Raw genomic sequence first — 23,903 nt, 5'->3', positions numbered from 1 at the left:
TTTATTTTGAAACAATCACAGATTCACATAAATGTTCCAAGAACACGCAAATACATTTTCTCCCCGAACTATTAGAGAGTAAGTTGCTGCCACGATGCCCCGTGACCCCTGCCCACTTGAGTGCGTTTCCAACAAACGGGGACAGTCTCCTTTTTACCCACAGGACAACTGTCACGGTCAGGAAGGGAACACTGATACCCCACCCACCATGGAATCCGCAGATCTCATTCAGGCTCTGTCAGTTGTCCCAATAATGTCCTTTATAGAAAAGGACAAAAAGGTCAAAATCTTGTTGCGTTTCGTTATCACATCTCTTCGGTCTTGTTTCATCTGTGACAAGCCCCTGTCTTTCCTTGACTTTCATGACCTTGACCGTCTGGAAGATCACAGGCAAGTCCCTCCATCTGGGTTTATCTGGTGTTTCCTCATGATTAGATTTCTGCTACACATCCTCAAAATGAAGCAACGCCTCGTCTCACACAGAGGCTGCTCAGTGGTGCCCACATTTGCTCTGTCCCCTATTGATGACTTGAACTTTGATCACTCAAGTGAGATAGTGTCTGCCAGACTCCTCCTTTTTAAAGTTGCTCCTTTTCCCTTTGTAATAAGTATTCTGTAGGAGTTACTCTGAGACTATCCCTCATTCAATTTCCCTTTTATTCATTTTCGTATTTTGTGTCAGTATAGATTCATGGAATGCATGGAGTCTTATTTTATCACAGTTACTATTATCACTCATTTCGACGCTCAAATTGTCCCCGCGTTGGCTAGCGTGAGACCCTTGAAGCTGGCTCATGTCCTTCTGACATGTCTCCATCAGCCTCTGAGCATTCCCTTCCTTGCTGCCATAACATGTTCCAGGCTCGTATTCTCCCCTCTGCTGCCGGCCCGGGGTCAGCCATTTCTCCAGGAGCCCTGGCTCCACTTAGAGTAGTTCTTGGTCCCGGGTATGCTCGTTACTACTGAGGTGGTACTGCTCTGGTCACTCTCAGGGCACAGAGCTCAGGAGTATTTGCGGGCGATGCATATATATGTGTACACAGACTCATTCATGTCTGTTTTTACTGTATCTGCATATATTGAAAACCATGAGCTCATTTCAGTATCTTTTTTTTTTTTTTTGGCTGCATCAGGCAGCTTATGGGATCTTAGTTCCCCAACCAGTGGTCAAACCCGGGCGCCGGCAGCGAAAGGGCCGAGTCCTAACCACTGGACGGCCAGGGAATTCCCTCATTTCAGTGTCTTTAATTCTGGTTCAGCACCACAGGGTTCATTCTATTTTTCTCTCTCTCTAGATTGGTAACTCCTTTCTCTGACAATAAGAACCCTGCTCCCATCATCCTCAGTACTTCTACTTATTTAATCAGTCGTTCCCTCCCCCCCTCACGTGCATCCCTTTTCACCACCTCAGCCCCTGACCCGGGTTCCCCACCAGCTCCCACTGGCTGCCCTCCTCGCTTCCCTTAGGCTCCAACGCCCAGAGCCAGGTCACCCTCTGCGGACGGCCCCTTGCCCTGTAGGTCCCACACTAGGCTCCTGCTCAGGTGCCTCTCACAGGTGTTTGAATGTCTAATGGCCTGTCTTGTCTGTTCCTTAATTAAATTATGGGGAGCAGATATTATGACTTCTAGTAAACAAGGTTGGGCTTTTTGGGGGTTTAAACAAGTTTGCCCTTAGCCCCTCGCAGCACTCCCTTCAGTGCCCTGTGTGAAACAGGTAAGCAGCATTCCTACAGCTGAACGAGCACAACCCGAGAGTCCTGTGAGCTGGAAGAAACTGCCCACGGGGGACACGCCAGTGTCCATCCCCTGGAGACATTGGCTACGGTCACATGCTCCTCAGGACCGTTGAATTGTATGATATTGATCACCATCATAAAAACTTACCGTGTTGTTGCCTCTCTCTGAGGTGTGCTGTCCCCCTGCCAGCTCCCACCTGCCGCCAGGGGGAAAAAAACAGCCCTTGGCGGAGGCGGGTGATCCCCACTGCCCTCAGCAGTTGGCTCTGTCATCAGAGCTCCTTGGGTGTGTGGGCCCTTGAGGTTTTTATTGACAACTTAGCTATGCAAAGTAAGGAATTTAGTAGTAATGAAAAGCAGTTTTTCAAAGTAGTTTAATCAGCTGTTGTCTCAGGAAGCTGTAGTTCTTGATGACCTTTTCCCCATTAGTGAGATGATGCTGGGACTGTTGGGGAAACTGCTTCTTGAGAGCTGTGGGTGTGCGCTGTCTGGGCACTTCTCCTTTTGCTTCATCTGATTCTGTATGTCCATATGTGAACACAGCTGTCAGTCAGCTTCAAACTCAGCAGTTTCAGGAGAAAATGAAAGGTTTGAGACCTACTGCCATCAGGACAGGCTGAGGTGTCCGTTTTAGCCCACGCCGCTGCCCTGTCCCATCGTCCCAGGTGGCAAGGGCTGCACTCAGGGCTTCTGACTCCACGCAGGCTGAATCCCAAGGCGGCTGTAGGGCTCAGAGGGTAGGCCATGCGTCAGATCTGGGCATTTCTTCAGAAAATCATGCTTCCTCTCCACTGATTGGCTCAAACATCAGGGTGCCTGGTACATTTGGCTGCACGGGGATGGGGCAGCACCACTCAGCCTTGAAAAGCACTGGCCATCACAATTGCCGAGAGCTGCCTAAATGTCAAGTTCAGCGTGGCCAGGTGTCTTTTCATATCAGTAGGAAGTGCAGTCATGGAAGCACTGTGTTTCCAGCACATGGGCCGCAGGCCTTACAGTCTCCAGGATGGACCACGAGGAAAGTAAATGAGATCTCAGTGCTGCCTCAGCTTCCCCCAACCCCATGACCAGGAATGACCAAGTCTTGGGCCAAAGAAAACTATTCAGGGTCATGATCCTGCACCAGCTTCCCATGTGCCTCTGCCCAATGAGCGGTCCTGCAGGCTGAGCCTCCTGGGGTGCCCACACTGGGAGATAGCACGTTGGCTTCTTGATTTAACCCACGTTTCTCACATTTCCCTCTAGCTAGTGTCTGCGACAGACCTTCAGGGTAAACACTAAACCTGCGCAGAGTGTTTAAAAGCCCAGTAGGTATTGATGGAGCGTGGGCCACAGCCAGAGAGCTCCGCGAGTCCTGGCATCATTACCCCAAACTTCCAGTGGCCCGGGACAGACAGTTACTTCACTCCTGTTTTACAGATGAGCAGAGTGAAGCTCCGGAGAGAGGGTTGCACCCCCGTAACCCACAGCCAGGCTGCGTGCTGCCCCTCCACACCCTTTTGTGGCTCAGGGAGGGAACTCTGCACCCACAGGCCCCGGGCACTGTCTGTGCATCTGCTGCACTCACTGCACCCATGATGGCTCCTAGCCTCTGCAATCTGTCTCCAATGGTGAGTGCAGGGTCTAGGACGAGCCGTGTCCTAGGACTGCCCTGGTACCTGACACACAGTGTACACACCTTATATTTTTGTTGAGTGAAGAACTGTTTCTGGTGACTGATACCTATTAAGTGAAATCCTTTATCCTGTACAGCTTACGGGGTTCAGGAAGACTGAGTGTCTGGGGCCTGACTTAGAACCCAAGGCTTATCATTCGTATCATCCTGAAAAGAAAGCCATCCTCCACGTAAACCGTGTTGTCAAATGTTCCTGGAAGCACTACCCCACGAGTTCCAGGAATTGCCTTCCAATGCCTCCTCCGGCCTGTGGGAAGGACACGGGTGCATCTTCCAGGGTCGATACGCAGGCCCTCCACCTGTGCTCTCCTCTGTGTGGTGTCTGGGTGGTCCTGCCTGCCGCAGTCTCTGAAGACCAAGGATACCCTAGGAGTACACCCCCCTCCCGAATCCTTCCCTTGAAACAGCCATCCTTCTTGGTATCTGGAGGAGCTGTCCTGAGGAGAACAAATAAACCCTTTTTAGAGAGCTTTGAATTTAGCTGGGAGGACCCAATACTGGCCCAGTCCCTTTCCTGAAACCCTTGGGGCTGGGTGCGTTACAGAACTCAGAATTGTTTAGGCTTTACGTATGTGGTGTTGACAAGAGCTGAGGCAGAGCCTTGCGTTCAGTGACAGCCTCAGAACAGGAACGGTCGCACACACTGGTGTGGGTCAGGCTCTGCCTCCAAATTCACTTGAATGCCAACTTGCGTAAAGACCTTTGGATCTGGGATTGCAGATGGGCAGCGCGTTGAAGAGCCGCCAGGCGTCCTGGGAAGTTCACATCGAGGGACCTCCTCCGTCTTCTCTAAGCTGTGACTGTCCCCTGTGCTGGCCTCAAGTACGCATCTGTGCCTCACTTTGGTCAGTCCTGGGTTCACTTTGTTTCTGAGGAGCGAGAAGTCCCAGCCTCACCAGCCTTGCTCTCGGGCCAAGGAGCACGGGCAGCTGCCGTGGGGGAAGTGGATGTAATAACTCTCACACAAAGGACCGCCCTCCTATTTCCTCACCACCGTTCCTGGGCCTGGCTGGGAGCTCTCAGGCATAAGTAATCCAGCGGGGTTTTTTTACCTCTGTTTCCCTTCCTCCTCTGCCACTCAGGTCTGTTGCAGTTGCAACATCTTGATCAGTAGCTTCAGCTTTCTGGTTGGGTCTGTCCAACGACTACCCTTCGGGCCAATGTGTGACTTCTTCCAGAATTCAGATTCCTTTTGTGTTTGGCTGGCCCTGGGGCTGAGACCCCTGTGCGGTATTTCGCTGTGGCCGCGCAGGCGGCGGATCTCCTAGAGCTGGAGGGTTATTTTTCAGGTTGCTTGGAGTGTCCTTTCTCGGCTCCACAGGCTCCAGGTGACTCATGAATCAAGCCTCCGATTCTGATCAGCCTACAGAGCTCCTCTGCCGCTATTGACTGTGGCCCATCCCACAGGGGTGGTTTGCATTTGAATTCATTAAAATCAAGTATAATTAAATAAGACGTTCTTCAGCCACACTAGCCACATCTCAAGTAATCAGTAGCCACGTGTAGCTAGTGGCTCCCATATTAGTGCAGATCTAGAACATTCCATCATTGGGAAAGTTCTGTTGGACAGACAGGTGGATTAGTACAGACAAATAGAAAATCAAGGATTATGAAAAAAATCTAATGTCCATGATGATGACTAGAGAAACAAGATGTGGTCCATCTGTACAATGGCCTGTTGTTCAGCCATAAAAAGGAATGAAGTTTTCTGACACAAACTACAACATGGATGAACCTTAAAAACTTTATGCTAGGGCTTCCCTGGTGGCGCAGTCGTTAAGAATCCGCCTGCCAATGCAGAGGACACGGGTTCGAGCCCTGGTCCGGGAAGATCCCACATGCTGCGGAGCAACTAAACCCGCCAGCCACAACTACTGAGCCCGTGTGCCACAACTACTGCAGCCCGCGCGCCTAGAGCCCGTGCTCCTCAGCAAGAGAAGCCACGGCAGTGAGAAGCCTGTGCACTGCAACGAAGAGTAGCCACCCACTCACCGCAACTAGAGAAAGCCCATGCGCAGCAACAAAGACCCAACGCAGCCAAAAATAAATAAATAAATAAAATTTTTAAAAGAAAAAAAAAACTTTCTGCTAACAATAAGGCCCTACTGTATAGCACAGGGAACTATATTCAATATCTTGTAATAACATATAATGCAAAAGAATCTGAAAAAGATATAGATACAGATACAGATAAACTGAATCACTTTGCTGTATACCTGAAACATTGTAAATCAGCTATAGTTCAATTAAAAAAAAAAACAAACCTTTATTCTGAATAAAAGAAGCCAGACACAAAAGTCCACAATAGTGTGTGGTTCCATTTATGTGAAATGTCCGGAAGAGGGAGAAAGAGATTAGCAGTTGCCAGGGGCTGGGGTGGGGAGTGGGGAGTGACTGCTAACAGGGACAGGGTCTCTCTTTTTTTTTTTTTTTTTAACATCTTTATTGGGGTATAATTGCTTTACAATGGTGTATTAGTTTCTGCTTTATAACAAAGTGAGTCAGTTATACATATACATATGTTCCCATATCTCTTCCCTCTTGCGTCTCCCTCCCTCCCACCCTCCCTATCCCACCCCTCCAGGCTGTCACAAAGCACCGAGCCAATATCAGGGTCTCTTTTTGAGGTAGTGAAAAAGTTAGGTGGTAGTTGCACAACCTGGTGAATGTACTGAAAACCACTGAGTTCTTCACTGGAAATGGGTGAGTTGTATGTCACGTGAATTATTTCTCAATGAAGCTGTTATAAAAACCAATCAAGAACTGACGGATTTCAGTTGGGGGCCCATAGCTTAAGGCCTTAGTACACAGATTCTTGTGAAGCAGCACTTTCTTGCAGCATTTGTTACCCTATTCAGATTTCTTCTTAGGGCTTAACCATCCACTGAAAGTATCCTGTGTGTTAATTTCATGCAGCATCTGTTACCCGCAAAAGCACAGGCGTGCCTGCAGAGTGTCCCAACCCTGTTATGGGCTTGGCATACAGTAGCTATCAGTAAACTTGGTGATGGTGTGAAAGTGACTGATCTCTCTTAACAGAAAATGCTCCTTTTTACTGTCACCTAGAACTGTCATCAGTCCCTGGGGCAATCCCTCTTAGGGAAGTTAGGGCCTTGGCGGGCCTAAAAGTCTGATTTCCAGCCCGGGAATGGGTAGGACATGGTTGTGCGTGTTGCTGGTCTGGTCACCTCCCTGTGCAGGACTCGGCAAAATAAAGGTCGTACCTTTGGGTGACGGTAGCCCAGCTTCGGAAGCTTCTAGATATTGTTCAGTTGAAATTAAAGCATTTCTTTGGATGAGAAATAAGATTGTTTAATGTAGACAGAAGCCATCCATAAGTGCTGTTTTTCTTAGCTGTTGCTCTTAAATGTTCCCAAAGCCTCACAGGAGAGCGTGGACTAATTTTCTAGACGTTTTACTTGGCTGCATTTTCTATTACAGCATTTTGCTGTCTTTTCCTTTTGCCCTGTTGCCACAGGAAAAAAAAAACCTAGGCAAACTGCATGCCGTTTTTACAGAGCATCAGCTGTTCATACAGTAGTTTATGACAGAATCGCAGGCCTTAAATTAACAAATGCAAAAGTATATTGAAATGAGAATTAATTTGCATATTTGGTTGAGGTTTCAGCACTTAGGTTGTGATGTATTTTAATTAAGGATTAATTAGAATTGATAGGAATTTGCATAGTGTTATACTCCCGCCATCTGATGAATATCTAACGTGCATGACAGCTGTGATCTCAGAAACCGATGAGAGTTTGCTAAAGGGATATTCCTTGTAAAGTCCTGTGGGACCGAGAAAGTCCAGTGACTTAAAACATGGCTTCATCTAGAATGTTGCTTAAAAAACTGACCTGGGGGACGTTGTCTCAAAGGTAAATGCAGGCAGTTCTCCACACCAACAGGCTGTGCTCCAAGTTATCTCCCGGAAACAAGCATTTAACGGGCCCTTGACAGTGCGGGTGGCCAGCTGGTCAGAATGCCATTGCTCAGCACCAACCCCACCTGGGGGCCAATTTAGGGACAAGGGGGAGGGGGAGGGGGGAGTTGTCGGTGACATCGGTGATCCCCGGGTGACTCCAGTCACACAAGAATGCCCTTCAACCTGCAAGTGGGTGACGTCTCCCCTCTTTACCTTGCCCGTCTGTCCCTTCCCGGGCTCTGGTCCCATCTGCTCGACCAACACCTACAGGACAGAGCCTGCCCGTGTCTCACTCTAAGCAGTGCCTCTAAAGGGTCCCCAGTAAGTCCAAGTGTGGTGTGGTTTAGGGAGATGCCCCTTGTCAGGTTAAGGAGGGTTCTTTCTGTTCCTGGTTTGCTAAGGTTTTTCTCATTAATGGGTGTTGTTTGAATGAGTTTGTTTGTTTCTTTTTTTTTTTTTTTAATTTATTTTGGCTGTGCTGGGTCTTCGTTTCTGTGCGAGGGCTTTCTCTAGTTGTGGCAAGCGGGGGCCACTCTTCATCGCGGTGCGCGGGCCGCTCACTATCGCGGCCTCTCCTGTTGCGGAGCACAGGCTCCAGACGCGTAGGCTTAGTAGTTGTGGCTCACGGGCCTAGTTGCTCCGCGGCATGTGGGATCCTCCCAGACCAGGGCTCGAACCCATGTCCCCTGCATTAGCAGGCAGATTCTCAACCATTGCGCCACCAGGGAAGCCCCATTCAGTTTGTTTCTTTCTGCATCCTTTGAGCTATAGTTTTTCTCCTTGTGGTTACTGTGATGCTTTACGTTGATAGGTTTTCATTTACACTGATTTTCATTGGCGTTGATGATTTTTACTGACAGATTTTGGAAGCACCTATGTTCAGAGATGTATCTTCTTGGTTATGATTCATATGTTTGTGCATGTACATGCACACAGATGCTGTTGACTTCGGGTTGCTGGTCATTTGTTTTGCCCTTTCGGCTCTGGTCATGAATGTGCTGGGATGTGACTTCCCCATGAGGTCCCGCCCTGAGTTCTCCGTCTGGTGAGTGGGTGGCTTTTTCCGTGTCTCTTCTCCAAAACAGTTTGTTGCAGAAAGGGGCTCTCTCTTCCTTGAGGGCCTGGTAGCACTGGTCCATAAAATGTCCTGGTGGCCTTTGAGGAGAGGTTTCTTAGCACAAGTTCCTATTTCTGGGCCGTGATTCTGTGAGGCCAGGCACGTTCCAGGAACCAGAGCCAAGGCAGTGAACAAGACAGCGACGGTCCTTAGGGAAGAGGGTTGTTCCACACAGCCGTAGAGAGACAGATGTGGCCCTCAGGGCCCCGGGTAGAGGTGGGGTGGGCGGGCGGGCAGGTGGGTCTCTGGGGGTATGTTCCCATGCTGTTGCCTCGGCTAAGGTGTTCACTCCTGGGCTGGGGAACCTGGGCTGCTTCTCTGTGAGGGAAGCGCCCACAGTCTGGGTTCCTGCCACATTTGTGATGCCACCAAGCTGGCGTCCTCGGGGTTTCAGGGGCCTTGCTTCCTCACTAAATAGATCTTCCCATGAGAATGGATTGCTCTTCCTTTACAACCCGGTCCTGGCCCCCTCCTCCTCACTTAGCATCTCTATGTCCACTCGATGGGAGCGCCTGCAGTGAGCCTTTTTCCTGTGCACAGGGCTTTCCCTCAGCATCTCATCTCTGGAACTCAGGACACCCTAACAGGCTCTTTCCAGGTGGCAGCTCTGTCTCCGTCCCACGACTGATGACTGTAGTGATGCACAGGGAGGCAGGCATCCTACACATGTGTCAGGAGGGTCACTTCTGGACTGTCCCACACCCAGAGCTCGCACCTGGGGCCTGGGCATCTCCAGGACATACCCACAGCCTCCGGCAGTGACCCAGCCACAGTCTGCTCAGGCCACAGGGTTTTGGCTCACCACCGCCCAGTACCAGTGCGAAATACAAGCAAGATGAACTAGGACATGGAAAGGAAGAATGAAGGAAGCATACAAAAGAATACGCCCAGGACTTCCCTGGTGGTCCAGTGGTTAAAACTCTGTGCTCCCAACGCAGGGGGCCTAGGTTCGATCCCTGGTCAGGGAACTAGATCTCACATGCCACAGCTAAGAGCCCGCATGCCACAACTAAGAGCCCGCATGCCGCAACTAAGACACGGAGCAGCCAAATAAAAAGCCCAAAAGTCCCACTAGATTCAACAGACATGAAATTACTCTGTCACATTGCTATAAAGGTTTCTATGTGCAACCTCTCTGTCTGTGTTGGCCTTTCCATAGACGGAGGGCAAACCAGACACTACCTTTCAAGGAGTCCTGATCTAGATTAGGACTGAACAAAACAAGCAAAAATCTCATCCTTCATACTGCACCCACAGAAGGAAAACTGTCAAGAGAAGGGGCAAGATCCAGAGGGGATTCCAAGGAAGGGGGGGAACCTGAAGGCAGTGATTCAGAGGTGTGCTGACCTACCCGGACCTGCATGCATGTAGGTTCTTCCTCAGACCCATGTTAGGCTCTGTGACATGCATACTGTGGAGCAGGGTTGCAGACCACAGTGTTGGTAAATAAAGTTTTATTGGAACACAGCTGCTCCTTGGTTTACTATTTTCTGGGGCTGGTTCAGTTCCCAGTAAGGGCTCTTTTCCTGGCTTCCAGACAGATGACTTCTCGCTGTGTCCTCACAAGGGGAATGGAATAAGGAAGAGGTCTCTCTTCCTCTGCTTAGAAGGCTACAGTCTTATGGATTAGGGCCCCACCCCTATGACCTCACTGAACTTTTTTTTTTTTTTTTTTGGCTGTGTTGGGTCTTTGTTGCTGTGCGCAGGCTCTCGTTGCAGCAAACAGGGGCTACTCTTCCTTGCGGTGCGTGAGCTTCTCATTGCGGTGGCTTCTCTCATTGCAGAACATGGGGTCTAGGCACGCAGGCTTCAGAAGTTGCAGCTCGTGGGCTCTAGAGAGCAGGCTCAGCAGTTGTGGTGCACGGGCTTATTTACTCCATGGCATGTGGGATCTTACCAGGCCTGGGATCGAGCCCATGTCCCCTGCATTGGCAGGCAGATTCTTAACCACTGCGCCACCAGGGAAGCCCCTCGTTGGATTTTAATTGCATCCTCACAGGTCCTATTCCACATAGACATTGGGGGTTCCACATGTGAATTTGGGGGGGACACAATTCAGTCCATAGCAGTTCCATATTGTTTCTTAGAAAAAACATAATGTGTTGCTATTCATAATTTTATTTTACTTCCTTGTTTGGTTTACTGGAGTTTTTTACCCACAGTAAATTGGGAACATAAGGAAATTTGGCGGTTGGGTGGAAGTGCCTCTGTTTTAGATCCCACCACCTCATCTGAGTGTCTGCAACTGACAGTGTCCCTGAGCTGAGCTCCTGGTCTCCAAAGCCTCCCCGCCTGCCAATCGAGGGCTGTGGGGGAGCTGAGGAGCACCCCTGGGACCGGAAATGAGCTTGTTGTAATTAACGGTAACGAGTGTCTAATGACCATGATCAGGCAGGGACAGTGTGCTGGGAGACAGATGCGCGGTGCTGAGGGAGAGGCAGGGCCGCATGCAAGGGGCCGCTCGCTGACAGAAGGCAAAGGCGCTCGGCATAGCCGTGTCCACAGCTGGGACCGGTCCTGGTGACTAAGGCACAGGGTAACTTTTTTTAAGTTTTGCTTCTCCTCATACACATACATTCGCAAAAATATACAGCTTTAAAGAAGCAAAGCTTGTAGCTCATGAATGATGGTCATAACATATGCACTGTTAACACCACAGGGCCTGGGGTATGACAGGCATATTGTCTCCTTATTCATGGGCATTTGGGCGGTTTTGGTTTTTCACAGTTACGGGGTGGTCATGAGTGTCCTGTAAATACAACATCTGCGGGGGTCAGTGTTCCTGTAGGGTAAATTCGCAGAACAGAGTTCTGATCAAGATCAAAGGATATGTGCTTTTTCTGTGTTAATCGGCATTTCAAACCTCCCCTCCAAAAAAGGCCACACCAACACATACCCCGTAAAGAGATATGAGAAAATGGTGTTCTCTTTGTAATTTGAGAGCTTTCATTTGAGGACAGTAAGTCCCGTGGTTTTTTGGTGTATTTTTTAAAATCTCCAGCACCTGGTTGGGTACCTGGCTTGTGATAGACTCTCAGATGCTTACTGTTGGATAAATAAAAGAATGAAAGGGGTTCCCTAGTGGTCTAGTGGTTAGGATTCGGCGCTTTCACTGCTGTGACCCAGGTTCAATCCCTGGTCGGGGAGCTGAGATCCCACAAGGCATGTGTCACGGCCAAGAAGAAAGAATGAAAGACTGCCACGCACCCCTGAGCAGCCCAGAGTCACACACTCATGAACACACACAGGTGTGCACATGCCCCCACCACCACATGTCCAGCCTGGACCACTGCTGCCCCTAATTGTAATGACGGAAGCTGTGATGGAAGCTGTGGAGGTGGCCTCTCCAGCCCGGGAGTCAGGGTGTGCTGGGGGCCCTCTGGGGCGGGACGGGGTGCTGTGTGTCCCTCTCGAGTCACTCTTGAGCCCCAGCCGCAACCACGGGTGCTCAGGGACGAGCTGCTGAGTAAGACTGAGACGGTCGCAGAGCATCTGCTGTGCTGCAAAGGGCCATGAAGGGCCCAGCAGAGGGAAAGTTCATGAAGGTGGGTTTGGAAGGCCGTCACGAAAGACCCTGAGTACGAGGTGTCAGAGTCTAGGCTTTAGTTTAGGTGGATGCAGGCCCTGGTTGAAGTCTTTGAACAAAAGACTGGCATGATGAGCACAGTGTTTGAAGGTAGTTGGCTTGCCGGTGTGCACAGTGGATCGGAGGGGAGGGGTTTCCTCACAGGTCATGGAGGGCAGGAGAGGGGTCAGCGCAGCAGGGTTCCAGCAGTGGCATTAAGGGAGGGGATGGATGGTGGGTTGATCATGGAGTTTGAATCAATAGGATTTGCAAACAGAGGGCCTGAGGGAGGAGGACGTCCATTATCTGCTCTGGGTTAGGAGTGGTTAGGAGGGTGCGGGCCTTCACAGGGATCAGGCCGCACAGGTCAGCTCTGTCCAGGGGTGCCCAGCGTTTACATCTGGTGCTTCTTGAAGACCAAGTAAGGTTGTTAGAGAATTGGGTCTCTGAACTGGAAGGCCAGCAACTGATAAAAGGGGCACTTTTCCTTTAGTTCTTTCAGAAAAAGCCACATTATAACCCAGTGGGACTGAGTTAAGTGGCAGGGGTTCCTTTGGGTGAGTTGAGGGTCCCCAAACGTAAGGAGGTAAAGCTCCCTGCATGTGAAGAAAATTCCTGCAAGGATATCTCTTGAGCGCCTTCAATTTTCACTGGGGAGTTTTTGACAGAAAAGGTTAACCTGTTACATAGGGAACAAGAAAGGGGCACATGATTAATGAGTAAATATCCATATGATAGGATTAAACTCAATTTTTTTTTTTTGGCCGCACCACGTAGCTTGCAGGATCTTAGCTCCCCGACCAGGGATTGAACCCGGGCCACAGCAGTGAAAGCGCTGAGCCCTAACCACTGGACCACCGGGGAATTCCCTAAACTCAATTTTTATTTGAGCACTTGAGTCAGTCAGTAGCTGATAGTATTGAGAGCCTGTTTCCAAGAAAACACTCTAAACTTTGTTTTTCCAGAAAGTCAGAGCTAGATGGATATCCTATATCATTACCTCCTTCTCCGTTCCCTGCCTTCCATCAGGAACCACCCCCCAATCTTTTTTCCTCTGTAGCCACAGATGTTTCTTCTGTCACTGAAAAAGCAAAGAAGACACAGGTCCTGCAAGACCACCCTCCTCAGACCCGAGCTTGCTCTGTAACCCCTGCAGCAGGCTCTTCCCTGTACTGCCTGTCTCCCATGCTCCTCCGGAACTTGCTAGTCAGGCTGTACCCCACCTTACCCTGCTTTTTCAGAGGTTAACAGCGTTCCCCTAATGACCAAGCCCATGTTTTCACCCCTCTGTGACTACTTCTGGTTTTTCCTCCACCTACCCGATAACTCTTTCTGTCTCCTCCTTTGCCTGTTCTTGAAATGCTGGTTTTCTAGTATTCAGGGGCATGGCCTTCTCATAGGTGTAGCTGCAGGTACACGTGGATATGTATGGATTTCCCACACACCACACGCCGATGACTCATGAATACCTGTTTCCCACCCAAACTGGTCAGCTCAGCCCCAGCTCCCAGGAAGCAGCTGCCTCGCAGCCACCTGGACGTTCAGGCTTAGCTGGGTCAGGGACCAGGCTGATGCCATTTTTTCTCGTGCCTGCCTGCTGCTTTGTGTGCTGTACTTGGGAAAAAATGGCACCTTCCAGGGCGAATGTGGGAGTGGTCACAGCCTCTTCCTTTCTCTCACGCCCGCATCTGGTGGTCACAGACTCTGGGGCCTCGCCCTCTGGCCGCCCTGTAGCTGACCTGCATCCCCTCGGACAGCAACAGCTCCCCCCCACTGCCTCCCCTGCCCGTCCACTGCCCGTCCAGTCCTGCCCTTGAGCACGTCACCCTCTCACTCCAGCTGCGGTGGCTTCTCCATGTTGTAAAGCCAATCATCTTGTTTCTCCGCTTAAAGTCTCTCCGTGGGGGACTTCCCTGGTGTCACAGTGGTTAAGAATACGCCTGCCAATGCAGTGGACAGGGGTTCGAGCCCTGGTCCGGGAAGATCCCACAGGCTGCGGAGCAACTAAGCCCGTGCGCCACAACTACTGAGCCTGCGCTCTAGAGCCTGCGAGCCACAACTACTGAAACCCGCACGCCTAGAGCCCATGCTCCGCAACAAGAGAAGCCACCGCAATGAGAAGACCGCACACTGCAACGAAGAGTAGCCCCCACTGGCCGCAACTAGAGAAAGCCCGCGCACAGCAACGAAGACCCAATGCAGCCATAAATAAATAAATAAATAAATGTATTTTTTAAAAAAGGTCTCTCGGTGGGTTAGTTCATCTTCTCTGGCACCTCTGGATCAGTCTTTTCCTCTTTACTTTATAGCAACAACCCTCCCCCCAACACACGCACAGGAAACACAAACAGACATAATAGATGTGTTACCAAACCAAAGTTCAGTCTTCTGAAAAGCAAAGTCACTCTCCTGACACCGGGTGGTGGTGAAGGAAAGTACAGTGTTTATTGCAGGGTGCCAAGCAAGGGAGTGGGAGACAAGCCTCAGATCTACTCCACCTTGGTCTTTGAGTGAAGGTTTTTTGGTTTGTTTTTTTTTAAGGGGAAGAACAGAGAGGCTGGAATTAATCATCATCTTGTGACATTTCATAATCGTAGTTTCGGGAATCAGGATGTCTCTGGTTTATGATTCGCTGACCAGGTGGGTCCATGGCTTAGGGGTCTGTTAGCTCATCTTGCCCTGGAGACATAACCTGAGTTTGTACATTAATGATGATATCTATAATAACAATTTTAGCACGTTAACGATGTTATCAACAACAGCAATTTTAGTCATCTGACTGATTAGTGTTCAGTTAGCACAGGACTGAGGTCAAAGGGGACAAGAAAGGGAATAAAGTTTTAGATAGAGGAACTAGTCAAACTCAGTAAGGGAACTCGGTTTTGGGGGGCTTAGTTTCAGACGCACAGCAGCACGGCCTTGCCTGAAGCCAGGCGGCCACTAGCCTTCGTATCCCTGCCTGTGCTAGTGTGTGTGTCTGGAACGTGCTTCCTCTCCCATCTGAAGACAAGGTTCAGGGCTTCAGGCTTTCCAGCACCCAGTGCCACCCCACCCCTGCCCTGCGGGCCCCCACACACACCCAACTGTGGGCTGTGAGCTGTGGTCGGTGTGCCCCCTGCATTCCCGCCACCCGGACTGGGCTCCTAAGCACGGCACCTGGACCAGCGTCACGGGGGTTACTCAGTGTCTGTTATCAGGTGAAGTCTTTCTTTCCCCTCAAGGGTTCCGTGAAAAGTGTTCAGACACGAAGCCAGTGCTAACACTCTGTCGTGGTTGTTTTCATTCCGACAACAGACACTGATTCAGTGTCTCCTCTCTTACCCAGGGTTGAACATTCGTGGCATTCTGGCAGAGGGTCCCCCCGACGCTCAGCTCCAAAAGCTGGATAACATGCTGCTGGCCGAGGGCATGTGCAGGCCGGAGAAGCACCGAAGAGGAGCCCAGGCGGCGGCCGGCACAGCAACCCCAGGTGGCTGTCCAAATGACAGTGGCCCTGAGCACTCTGACTCCAGGGCCAAGCTGTCCCAGACCCGACAGATTTACCCCTCTGAGCTAGAGAAACATGAACAGGTGATCTTTCTGCATGGGAGAGTTTCTGTCATGTGAACGCGCATTTGTCAAAGCGAAACGTGGAGCGCTAACTGCCTGCCTTTGGTGGCCCAGAGCAGGGCGTCCACACACTTGGTCTCACGGCAAAGGTGGCCGATTTTACCCGAAGCCTTTTGCCTTCACTTCTCAGTAGCCAGGCTGTGTGGGAGCCTCGGGGGGCAGGTGGCCGGTCCCACGTGGAGCCCCCGGGACAGCCTGCCGGGTAGTCACCGGCTGGCATTTGTCTCCCCACCCCAGGCCTGCCGTGAGTTCACCACGCATGTCACCAGCCTTCTCCGGGAGCAGAGCAGGATAAGGCCTGTCTCGCCCAAGGAGATCGAGCACGTGGTGGGCATCCTCCACGGCAAGTTCAACAGCGTCCCGATGCAGCTGAAGGAGAGCACCTGCGAGGCTGTGATGACCCTGCGCTCGAGGGTCCTCGACGCCAGGTCAGGCCCCACCTACCCCCGGCCTGTGACCCCAGGGTCAGCTCTCAGGAAGAGGAACCTACGTCAGTGCTGGCTTGGGTCTAAGTTCTGGGGGCCTCCAGGCCTGTGCAGGGGCTGTGGCCACAGCTGCAGGCGTAGCCCTCACACAGCCTCTTGGAAGGCGACTGAAGTGCTGGCTGCTGCTGTTACAACCTCTAGGGAATCAGAGACGAGGACGAGGCCCCACGTACGATCCCCGGCTGAGGCCGTCTGTCTTCACAGGCGTAAGCGGCAGAACTTCGGCAAGCAAGCCACGGAAGTGCTGAATGAATATTTTTATTCCCATGTGAGCAACCCTTACCCCAGTGAAGAAACCAAAGAAGAGCTGGCCAGGAAGGGTGGCATCACCGTCTCCCAGGTGACAGTCCTTCCCTGCCACACCTCCCTGAACCCAGAAGGGAGGGAAAGTTCAGCCCAGTGAGGAGGCCACCCAGGGAAGCTGGTGAAATGTGTGGGGCGGGAGCCGGGTAGGCAGGCTTCCAGTGGGCCTGACTGGGCTCAGGTCCCGGGGTCTGGGCTATGAAAGTGGGCCTCAGGCGGGAAGCCACACCCACCAGGTGTGGGGACTCGCTGAGGCGGCCGGTGTGGAGTGTGCGGTCCCGGAGGCGACACCACAGAGTGTATCATGAGGTACTCCGTGGATTGTAGTCGTTGGGATTTAATATTCTCCTAACAGAGGGATGTGCTGTGTTGCGTAAGAGGGGTGGGGTATGAGCTTGGGAGAAGAAGAAGAACTTGGAGGAAAATTAGGACTTGAAGTGATAGACCAGCTCTTGTGCTTAAGTACCGATTCAGTTATCCTGGGATAAATTCAGGCGCGTGCCTTGCCTTCTTGTTTCTCAAACAGTCCAGTGTGTGTGTCTGGGGGTACAAGACAGACGACATCTGGCTCCAGAGGGGGAATGGTGGTGCAGGTCAGAGAAGGGACCTGGACAGCCTTGGGCAACCTTGGTAGTCGGGACCACCACTGTCCTCACTGGAATTGGGGTAAGGTGGCGGGGCTAAGATGAGAACCCAAGAAATATTTCCGAAGGCTTTAAAGCGAGAACGGTAAGTGCAGGCAGCCCACAAGCAAGAGGCAGGACCAGGCCACGCCCGTGGGGCAGCGTGGGGGTCAGGGCACGGCACCCCGCCCCCGGCTGCAGGGAGGGCTGCTCCCACTGTGCAGTTGGAGGGGCTGAGCTTCCAGCCCAGTCAGCCTGTGCCCTCCGTCACCACCCTCTGCTCTGGTCCCTGCCCAGTCCAGCAGCGACTTGGGGACAAGGGCACTCAGGAACCCCGCAGGGTCACACAGGCAGCAAAGCCTCACAGGTGTCCCGGTCACAGGAGACCTCACTCGGCCTGGAACCGCTGCGGTGTCCTCAGCACCTTGGCTGGAGCTGAAGTGAGGGCTGCACCTCTGGGGCTTCGAGGCCCGGAAGAAGTGGGAGCCATGGCAGCTTGTTTGTCACCGTGAGCAGTTGTCTGAAAACGGCCAGATTCACTTCAAGCCCTGGCACCCCCAGAGAGCACATGGGTCTTGGGTCTCAACTTTATCTCAGGAGAGGGTTCGTTGCAAACAAAAGTTTGGAAAGCACCGGCCACATTCCAGTGACTCCTGCTCTGTGGGCGGGCCCTGAGACCCCGCCCACCAGCAGCAGAATTCTGTGCTGGGAGCCCCTCCCCACTCGGGCAGGTCCTCCAGCTGGGAATGTCTGACAGCTGAGGGAGGGCTCGGAATTTGGGATACAGATGTCGTGTAGGCTGTGCGGTTCGCCCAAGGAGGAAGTAGCGGGGGAGGGAGAGCACCATTAGGGCAAAGGGTGTTGCAGATGAGGCAACAGACGTTTTCAGGACAGCTGCAACTCCAGGGTGAGGAGGCCCGAGGGGGAAAGGGCGGGAGAGCTGAGCCCATGGACAGGGAGATGGGCAGAAACCCAGGCGGCTGCAGCTGTGTGAGCCAAAGGGACCAGAGTGACTGGGCAGGGAGTGGCCAATGGCTCCGAGCTGGTGGAGAGGGCATCCCACTCCTGTACGAGGTGTCGGGACACACCCCGTGGAGAGGGTGGACCCTGGCCCGGACCAGCTCCCCAGCAGGCACCCTCCCTCACCCACACGGGAAGTTTGCTCTTTGTCCCTCTAAAATGCCAGTTGAATTCAACATGGAAAACTGCTCACTGCTATTCTTCTGCAAACTTAGTCCAGGTTTTGGGCTTCCCTGGTGGCACAGTGGGTGAGAGTCCGCCTGCCGATGCAGGGGACACGGGTTCGTGCCCCGGTCCGGGAGGATCCCGCATGGCGCGGAGCGGCTGGGCCCGTGAGCCATGGCCGCTGAGCCTGCGCGTCCGGAGCCTGTGCTCCGCAACGGGAGAGGCCACCACAGTGAGAGGCCCGCGTACCGCAAAAAAAAAAAAAAAAAGAAAAGAAACAGATTTTTAGAGGAGAAAAGTCCTCCATCCACAGCGCTGCCACGTAACTCAACTGTTTATTTCTGTTCATTAAAATACATAACCTTTCACTGTAGGGCCTGGTGCCTTACTTTGGGATATGTCTGCACGCTCTTAGGAAGGCACTGCCCAGGGTCTCACCCAGACAATTCTGCCCCCAGGGGACATTTTCATTATCACAACTCTCGGGGGGAGGGGAGGACACTACTGGCATCTGGTGGGTGGAGGCCAGGGGTGCTGCTCAGCACCCTCAGTGCCCAGGACGCCCCCCAGAGAGTGACCCACAGGGAGAGGCCCTGCCCTGGAGGTCTCGGTGCAGGTTTGGAGTCAGAGCTGGGCTCAGACCTCTAGGCCCTGGGCTGGCCCCTTGCTTACAGGATGCATCTGACTGCAGCTCCCTCCTAACTGGCTTTGGGGACTAAAAACAGGCCCTCAGCTCAGTGCTCAGCTCCTTCCCCTGCACTGTCAAGTGGTCCTTATCCTTTGATAAGTTTTGGATTCGACTGTGTTCTTTGCTTAAATTGCATTCCCAGAAATGTGGTTACTGATGCGTCTCCCGCATCAGTATTCAGTCTGTTGCCTGCCGCTGCAGTGAGCAGACACTCGTCTCTCTGAGTGTGTCACACACATGCCTGTTTTCCTTCCAGCTCCCCCCTCTCCTATAAGCCACGCCAGGTCCAGGGTGTCACCAACACACTGCAGACGTTTCCCTGGGCCCACAGTTCATTAGCGCCACCTTCTCAGTCCCGGCCTCTCACCCAGCCCCAGGGCCACACGTTGTCACTCAGTGATGTTCCCCCCGGCTGTCTGTCCACATCGCGTCTCATCGCTAGGTCAGTTTTTTCCAGTGACTTCCATCTCTGCCTGTCCACAGGTCTCAAACTGGTTCAGCAACAAAAGAATCCGGTATAAAAAGAACATGGGGAAGTTTCAAGAAGAGGCTACTACTTACACAGGTAAGATGGCAGAGGACACCACCAATGTCAGGGGCCCGGGCAGCCAGGCCAGCTGCCCTTTGAGGCCCAGCTCTAGTCAGTAAGGCTGCCCAGCCCAGGGTCAGTCGCTCCCATGTGGCCGGGCCCACTGAGCTGCATCTGGGGAAGCAGACTGGTCCCTGCGTACGCCTCTTTTCTCTATTTACACTGTGAGGTTTCTGTTCCCATTAGTGATTATCCCAGTGAAGTCAACACATCCCGGCAGGCTGGGCAGATGCTGTGGGGACAGAAAGTTCCTACCAAAAGTCTGGTTTCCCCACCCACGCAGGGCTGCTGGAGGGGCAGGGAGCCGTAGGAGTCACCTCCGCAGCCTCTTCCTGGCCGGGGGTCTGGTAGGTCCCACTGGTCCTGACCCCTCCTGCCCTTCCAGGTTCCTTTGGTCCCTTTCCGATGACCAGCACCAGTGACACACTTATCACCCTGCAGACGCTGGCCTCCCTCCGGCCCGCCCCTGGGGAAGGCAGCCTTCTGGGCCAGGTGAGTCTCCAACACAATCCCAAGGACACCTGTGGGCTCCCGGACTCTGTGATAGGGCTGACGTGGAGCCCAGGTGGGTGGCGGGTCCTCGGAACCGGCTATCTCGACCGTGTCTCAGTCCATCATGGGGACGAATGCAGGCTGGCAGAGCCGCCTCAGGGAGCCCAGCTCTGTGGCGCCCCACTCGGCAAAGACCTTCACGCCTCACAGGACTCGATGACTGCTGAGGGCTTTGCCTATTGGGAAGGAGCCCTCCCTCCCCGATGGTGTCTGTACCCATCAGGAGAAGGCAAGGGTGGGCAGACGAGGCCCTGATGGTCTGAAGGTACAGCCCCACTGGGCTCAGACCCTTCAACACGTTCATGCCATGGCCTCACCATCCTGGCTGCCCCCTTGGCCGGTGCGAGCTGGGCCAGAGTGAAGATCTGGGAAGAAAATGAGCCATGGATCTCAGCTGTCTCGGGATGTGCCCTCAGGAACTTTCTCAGGGTTTGGGGCAAGGTGCCAGGCCAGCCAGGATCAGAGGGCATCATCCCTCTCGCAGTCCCTGGGGCCTCTCGGCCTCCCACTGACAGCCACAGGGGCCTGACCCCCCGCGCAGGGTTGTCCTGAAGAGGCTGCGCAGGTGCAGGTGTGACAAGGCCATGCAGGAGTGGGCAGGGCCTTACACAGCCCACCTGTTTCCTTCGGGGTTGACCCCCCACCCGTTTACCCCCAGCCCCTCTTAAAGGTTCAGGGAATGGATGCCTCCCGGTGCCGGGCAGCGCGCATCCCATCACTGTGGCAACCCCACAGCCCATAATGAGCACCTGAACAGAGTAAATGCTCTGACACCAGCAAGTGGCCAGACCTGTCCGGCTCTGCCCTTGCCCAGGGCTCAGCACCTCGAGCACAGGAGGGGTGAGCGTGTGAGAGTGAATCGGGGTGAGAGTTCCGTGGACTGTGACATGGGGTCCTGTCAACCCCACATAGTAAGCAGGAAGGTTAGGGTTGTGGTGTGGACACCCACCTGTGCCGTGGGCCCCTGCCCTGGACAGGCACAGATGCTCTTCCAGAGAGCAGGTCTCAGGGGCTGAGGTCACCCCAGCTGCAAGCCATCTCCTTGGCCCTGAGCTGCCCTTTGGCTCCCAGTCCCACACTGGGCCCCAGCCTGTCACCTCCCAGGCCTGCGAGTGGACCCCTCCCCTCCCCACTCATGTTCTCCTTCTGGGATCATAGGCCTATGGGTGTCCATCCAAGGGCAGAGTGTGTCCCCCTGAGGCCAGTATCCTTGTCCCAGTTGCTTTCAGACTGAGGGTGGGCGGAGCAACGCTGGCCTCTCAGTGTCCCTGTGTCACATGATGAGGCAGCCCTTGAAGGCATTCTCTTGATTTGTTTGCCCAGCACTGTCCTCTGTGGCAGATCCTTGGGGCACATGGGAGGTAATAGCTGAGGCGGGGGAGGGGGGAACGGGATGGGTGGGTGAGGAGCAGGGTCTTGGGCCTTGTGGGGTCGGAAGGGGTAGAGGGTGCAGGCAGGAGGGTTCAGCCTGTTAAGGAAAGTTCAAGAATGAGGAAGGTGAATAGGACTTCCCTGGTGACACAGTGGTTAAGAATCCATCTACTGAGGCAGGGGACACGGGTTTGAGCCCGGGTCCGGGAAGATCCCACATGCCACGGAGCAGCTAAGCCCGTGTGCCACAACTACTGAGCCTGCGCTCTAGAGCCCGCGCGCCACAACTACTGAGCCCGTGCACCACAACTACTGAGCCTGCGAGACATGGCTACTGAAGCCTGCGCACCTAGAGCCCATGCTCCACAGCAAGAGAAGCCACCGCAGTGAGAAGCCCGCATGGCGCAACAGAGCAGCCCCCGCTCGCGACAACTAGAGAAAGCCCATGCACAGCATCGAAGACCCAACGCAGTCAAATAAATAAAATAAATATACAATTAAAATAAAATAAAATAAAAAAGAATGAGGAAGGTGAAGGGGAGCTTGTGAGTTGCAGGCCCTGCTCTCGTGGGCTGCAAACCACTACCAATAGTAGTGGTTTCCATTGTGGGGGGCTCCTGTGGACAAACATCCCAGGGTCACATGTGCCCGATATATCCCCGCCCTGTGGACAGAGCCCACACGCCCGCAGCCATGGGCGCTGCCCTCCTGACTCCCAGCCAGGCCCGCGTCCTGCTGGGTTCCTGAGCCTCTTCCTGCTTACCACGTCTCACCACGATGTTTGGGGGACCACCGTCAGCTCGGGGCCTGCCTGGGTCTCCCTCACCCTCAGAGTGTGTGCCACGGTGCCCTGCCAGTCCTTTGCCAGAGCCCGGCCAGTGGAGGCCAGTTCCTCCCAAGGAGGCACACTCATGTGCAAGGCCAGCTGTGACCCAGGACTGACCCCTCTGTCCCTGCCCCATCTCCTGGCTCCTCTCACGGTTCTCGGCATGTTCTAGGCCGCCTCAGGGATGTGGGGGCCGGATGGGTCATCTGTCCCACAGCCCCCCTCTGACTCTCTGTCTCTGTCTTTTCAGGCCAGGGGCGGCTGGCAGGTGAGGCGAATGTCGACCGCTTCACCTATTGGAGACCCCGGCAGGGTCACTTCAAACGCATCTAATTAAGTGTTGGGATGAGCAGAAAAGAGGACGGTGCGACCTGCCTTGGTTCCCTGGAATTCATGTTTCCTCAGAAATCCCAGAACTGACAGCAGACAGCGCTCCCTGAGCTGACGGCAGGCGACACCGGTACCATCTTTTGCTTGTCGGCTGGGGTTTGAAATGGGCTGAGACACTGCTCGTTCTGCCAACTCCGTTTGGTGTTTTTTACAGTAATTTTATGGTTAAGGCTGAATTGTTTCTTCCAGGACTTGGCACAAATTCTCCCATTACAGTTTTGGACCGATTTTAATTTCGATGTCGTTCACTCCCAGATGTGTTCCTGCCGATGGCTGACCGCGCAGGTGCAGGGCTGCAGCTGCGCAGTTGGGCGGGTTGTTACTCTGTTTGCTCGTTTGTCCATCCGTGTGCCAACTCGCCCAGACACTGCCTTCCACACTCTCTTCTGCTGTGTCGTTTCATGCAGTTTTGATTTAAGTCTGTTGTGAGCTCAGAATTTTACTGGGAATTGGTTTGGCACCTTTTTCTGTTAATACAAGTTCTACCATTTTCAGCTGAAATGTCGTTAAAGACGATAAACTTCCCAAGCACTTTCCTGCATCCGTGCTCTTGAAATCCTGCTGGCCCAAGGCTTGGCGCTGCAAGTCCCCCGGCTCCTGGATGCCCCTTTCTGTCTCCTCACCCAGTTCCTCCTCTGCTTCAGCCTTCGGGTGGGACCTTCCCTCTGTCTCCTCCTCTCTTCCCCTCACCGGGAATGAAGATGCTAGAGCTGGGCTGTTGGGAGAATTAAATGAACCTGGGCTCAGGACAGCTCGGGGCCCTGAGCAGGTGCACTGTATCTGCCCGTCAGTCAGTGTCACCGCGGCCCTAACCCCGCACTGTCAGCTGCCACCATGACCAGCATCTGAGCTTCTGTCCAGAGTGTTTCATCTCTGGACACAGAGTGTTCTGACTCCCGTGCACCTCCACACCAGCTCCGCCCAGATCCTGGCCAGCTGGATGCGTCACCGTTCTCCCGGTTCTTGGGCCCCATGCCCGAGAGATCCCTCTGTCCTGTCTCCAACCCCCGCGGGTGTCACCACCGTGGCGCCGACACTCTAGTGAGGGTTGCAGACAGGAAACGAGGTGCGGGAGTGAGGGTCGGCTGTGTCACAGCCATGCAGCACAGCGGGGTCCCGGCCTGCACCCCGAAAGACTGAGCACGGTGGTCTCCTGGGATCAAAGGACCTCTGCCCCCCACCCCTGTGGCTTCCATCCCCCCCGCACATCTGCCCATCCCAACCCATCACACCCACGGGCCTCTGGGCAGCAGCCGGCTGCTCTC

General features: G+C 53.4%; 1 protein-coding gene across 1 annotated transcript in view; it reads left to right on the top strand.

Moving 5' to 3' along the window:
• PBX4 (PBX homeobox 4) overlaps positions 1-22,884 on the top strand; it is a 37,987-nt gene extending 15,103 nt beyond the window's left edge. The window contains exons 3-8 of the mRNA XM_082651269.1: positions 15,343-15,587; positions 15,864-16,054; positions 16,316-16,451; positions 19,394-19,550; positions 19,885-19,991; positions 22,499-22,884. Coding sequence (XP_082507395.1) covers positions 15,343-15,587; positions 15,864-16,054; positions 16,316-16,451; positions 19,394-19,550; positions 19,885-19,991; positions 22,499-22,585 — 923 coding nt within the window. The 3' untranslated portion in view covers positions 22,586-22,884. The remainder of the gene's footprint in view (positions 1-15,342; positions 15,588-15,863; positions 16,055-16,315; positions 16,452-19,393; positions 19,551-19,884; positions 19,992-22,498) is intronic.
• The last annotated feature ends 1,019 nt before the right edge of the window (positions 22,885-23,903 follow it).

This window comes from Grampus griseus (assembly GCF_964374135.1).
Source record: "Grampus griseus genome assembly, chromosome: 3".
NCBI classification, from domain to species: domain Eukaryota; kingdom Metazoa; phylum Chordata; class Mammalia; order Artiodactyla; family Delphinidae; genus Grampus; species Grampus griseus.
The sequence above is the reverse complement of the archived record's forward strand: the minus strand, read 5'-3'. Positions and strand labels throughout refer to the sequence as shown.